General features: G+C 41.4%; 1 protein-coding gene across 1 annotated transcript; it reads left to right on the top strand.

The window, feature by feature from the left end:
- The first annotated feature begins 1,637 nt into the window (after nucleotides 1–1,637).
- On the top strand, nucleotides 1,638–2,630 carry LOC129504708 (olfactory receptor 51M1). The gene has a single exon (XM_055317537.1). The coding sequence runs from the start codon at nucleotides 1,638–1,640 to the stop codon at nucleotides 2,628–2,630; it is 993 nt and encodes a 330-aa protein (XP_055173512.1).
- The last annotated feature ends 315 nt before the right edge of the window (nucleotides 2,631–2,945 follow it).

Here is a 2,945-nt window from a genome sequence, read left to right as displayed (position 1 = left end):
AAAAGTCATTGGGTGGTTGGTTGAGTAGTGAACTGAGGGGTGAAGAAATGGAGAAGATACATATAGGTAGTTCTTTCATCCCCCTTGTCAAAGTGATGAATGGCTGGCACCAGTCTTCCTGAACCTTCTTCCTTCTCACCATCTCTTGCCTCATTCTTTCCAGTGCATGGCAGTATGTATTATCACTGCTGCTACCCTTTCCTTGATGCCTCCACAGTCACCTTTCCAGTCATATTTTATTCACTTCAGATTTTAGCATTAACTTACTTTGCTCTTTCCACTGATCTAGACAAAAATCCTTAAAATTCCAATATTCCCTCCTTTGATCCAATCAGTAGCCACACTCTCAGCCCCTTGACTTCCACTCAGCAAGGATTGTGTCCTTTACTTTAAATCAGTAACTCGAGCCCATCCCATACTCTAGAACCCTAGTCCTTCTCACTGTCTCTCACTCCATGCTTTCACTTTTATTTTTATGCAGTTTTTTCTCCACAGTACATCTTCATAATCACTCCTAAGCATACACCTTTAACTGTATGTAGTCTTACTAGCCTACCCTAACTTCAATCTGGGTAAATGTAACTCTCTACATACTTCTCTTCTGCATTTGAGCACAGAAGTGTAGTAATTAAAAACACACCAGAACGATGACTGGTTCCACTCTGAATTTATGAACATCCAATGGGCCACATCACTGCCTAGAATCCTACATCTGAACACACTAGAATCATATTTTATTCCCAACCATTCCATGAAACTTCTCTTTCATCCTCAGCCAGGATTTAACCTCATTGCTAAATTTTCTGGTCACTTCTCAGTCCTTATTACCTTGACCCCTCAGCAACATTATATATATAATTGATTAATTCCTCATGAAACTTAAACACAAAACCAGACTTTCCTATTTTTTCCCCTATCCAATGGGCATTTTTTCCCCTCAAACTATTTTATGGAGTCTCTCTTCTCAACTTCTAAATTTCAAATTTGCCTAGGGCTCAATACTAGAAACTTCTCTCTACAGTCACTTCTTAGGTTTCGTCCAGCCTATTTACTAATATCTCTCAAATATATGTCTTTTCCTCAACTTATTTCTGAAGTTAAAATTTCCTATACTGAGTTAATGAAAACAAAATAAATGGAAATCCTACGGGGGGAGTGATTCTAAACTGAATTTTTGACGTTTTGAAACAACTACATGCAGATGCCTAAGATGCTGCTAGATCAATGTGCCTAGAAAAAAAAAAGAGAAACTATGGAGTTATACATTTGATATTTATCAATGTATGGATGGTAAACAAAGACATGAGAGTAATGATATTGCCAGGAGAAACAATAGACTATGGCCAGAAAATTGCCCAGAATGGGAATGGCTTTATTTTAAGGATGAGCAATGAAGAGAAGACAGCAAAGGAGACTGAGAAGGAATAGAATTTATAGAAATACTGAAGAAAATTCGATGAGGACGGTGCTATCAAAGACAGTTCTGAACAGCTAATAAGGTGGTAGAATTGATGATCCTGAATTAGATGATACCAAAGATGATGACTATCATGATTCTGTTTATGCTGGTGTGACTGTTAGAGAGACTGAAGAATTAACTAGAAATATTCATTTATTTTCAGCTCCATCCCTGAGAAATGCCAGCCCAATATCCCCTCAGTCCTCAATTCATGCTCTTGTCCAATATCACTCAGTTTAGTCCCATGTTGTACCTCACTGGCTTTCCTGGATTAGAAACCATTGAACACTGGATCTTCATCCCCTTTTTCCTTATGTACCTTGTGGCCATCTCAGGCAATTGTTTCATTCTGATAATTATCAAGACCAACCATCGTCTACACACGCCCATGTACTATCTACTCTCCTTTCTGGCCTTCACTGACCTGGGACTGTCAGTGTCAACTTTGCCCACTACTATGGGAATCTTTTGGTTCAAATCTCGTGATATCTACTTTTCAGCTTGCCAAATCCAGATGTTCTGTATCCACTCATTTTCCTTCATGGAGTCTTCAGTGCTCCTTATCATGTCCTTTGACCGCTGTTTGGCCATCTGCCACCCCCTTAGGTACTCGGTCATTATCACTAGCCAGCGAGTGGTAAGGGCAGGCCTGGCTGTCATCTTCCGGGGACCTGTGGCCCTAGTTCCTCTTGTCGTCCTCTTGAAGACTTTTCCCTACTGTGGGCCTCGAGTCCTCTCCCATTCCTTCTGCCTACACCAGGAAGTGATACACCTGGCCTGCACAGACACCTCCTTCAACAACCTGTATGGACTGGCGGTGGTGGCATTCACTATGATGCTGGACCTGGTGCTCATCGCACTGTCCTATGGGGTCATCCTGCACACCGTGGCAAGACTGGCCTCCCAAGAGGAGCAACTCCGAGCCTTCCAAACATGTACCTCACACCTCTGTGCTGTGCTGATTTTCTTTGTACCCATGGTGGGGCTGTCTCTGGTACACCGCTTTGGGAAGCATGTACCACTTGCTGTCCACCTTCTTATGGCCAATGTTTATCTCTTTGTACCACCCATGCTCAATCCAATCATATATAGTATTAAGACCAAGGAGATCCGTCATGTTATCAGTAAGCTCCTGGGTCTTAAGAAGGTCAGTGCTGAGTCCTGGGGCTAAAAATTCCACTGGGTACCCAGGAGGCGGTCCCAAATCAGGCCAAAGATCAATAGCATTGAGAACCTACTTTACCCCACATTTTCCCTGGGATTCTTTTCCATTGCCCTAGATAAAATAGGATGAATTTCTCCTAAGTCATGGCTTAAGAATGCTTATATGCTCTTGCTTAAATTATAATGCTGCCTCCTATATATGAGACCTAGTTGTTTTGGTAGCACCAAAAACTGCCCAGAAGAAGACTCTGTTGAAGTTCATCATCAATGTACAAATATCAAAACTAAAGTGAAATTGAACAAAAATGAAAAGAGAATAGTA

This window comes from Nyctereutes procyonoides, unplaced genomic scaffold (genome assembly GCF_905146905.1).
Source record: "Nyctereutes procyonoides isolate TBG_1078 unplaced genomic scaffold, NYPRO_anot_genome, whole genome shotgun sequence".
Classification (NCBI taxonomy): Eukaryota; Metazoa; Chordata; class Mammalia; order Carnivora; family Canidae; genus Nyctereutes; species Nyctereutes procyonoides.
This window is presented reverse-complemented; position numbering and strand designations above follow the sequence as displayed.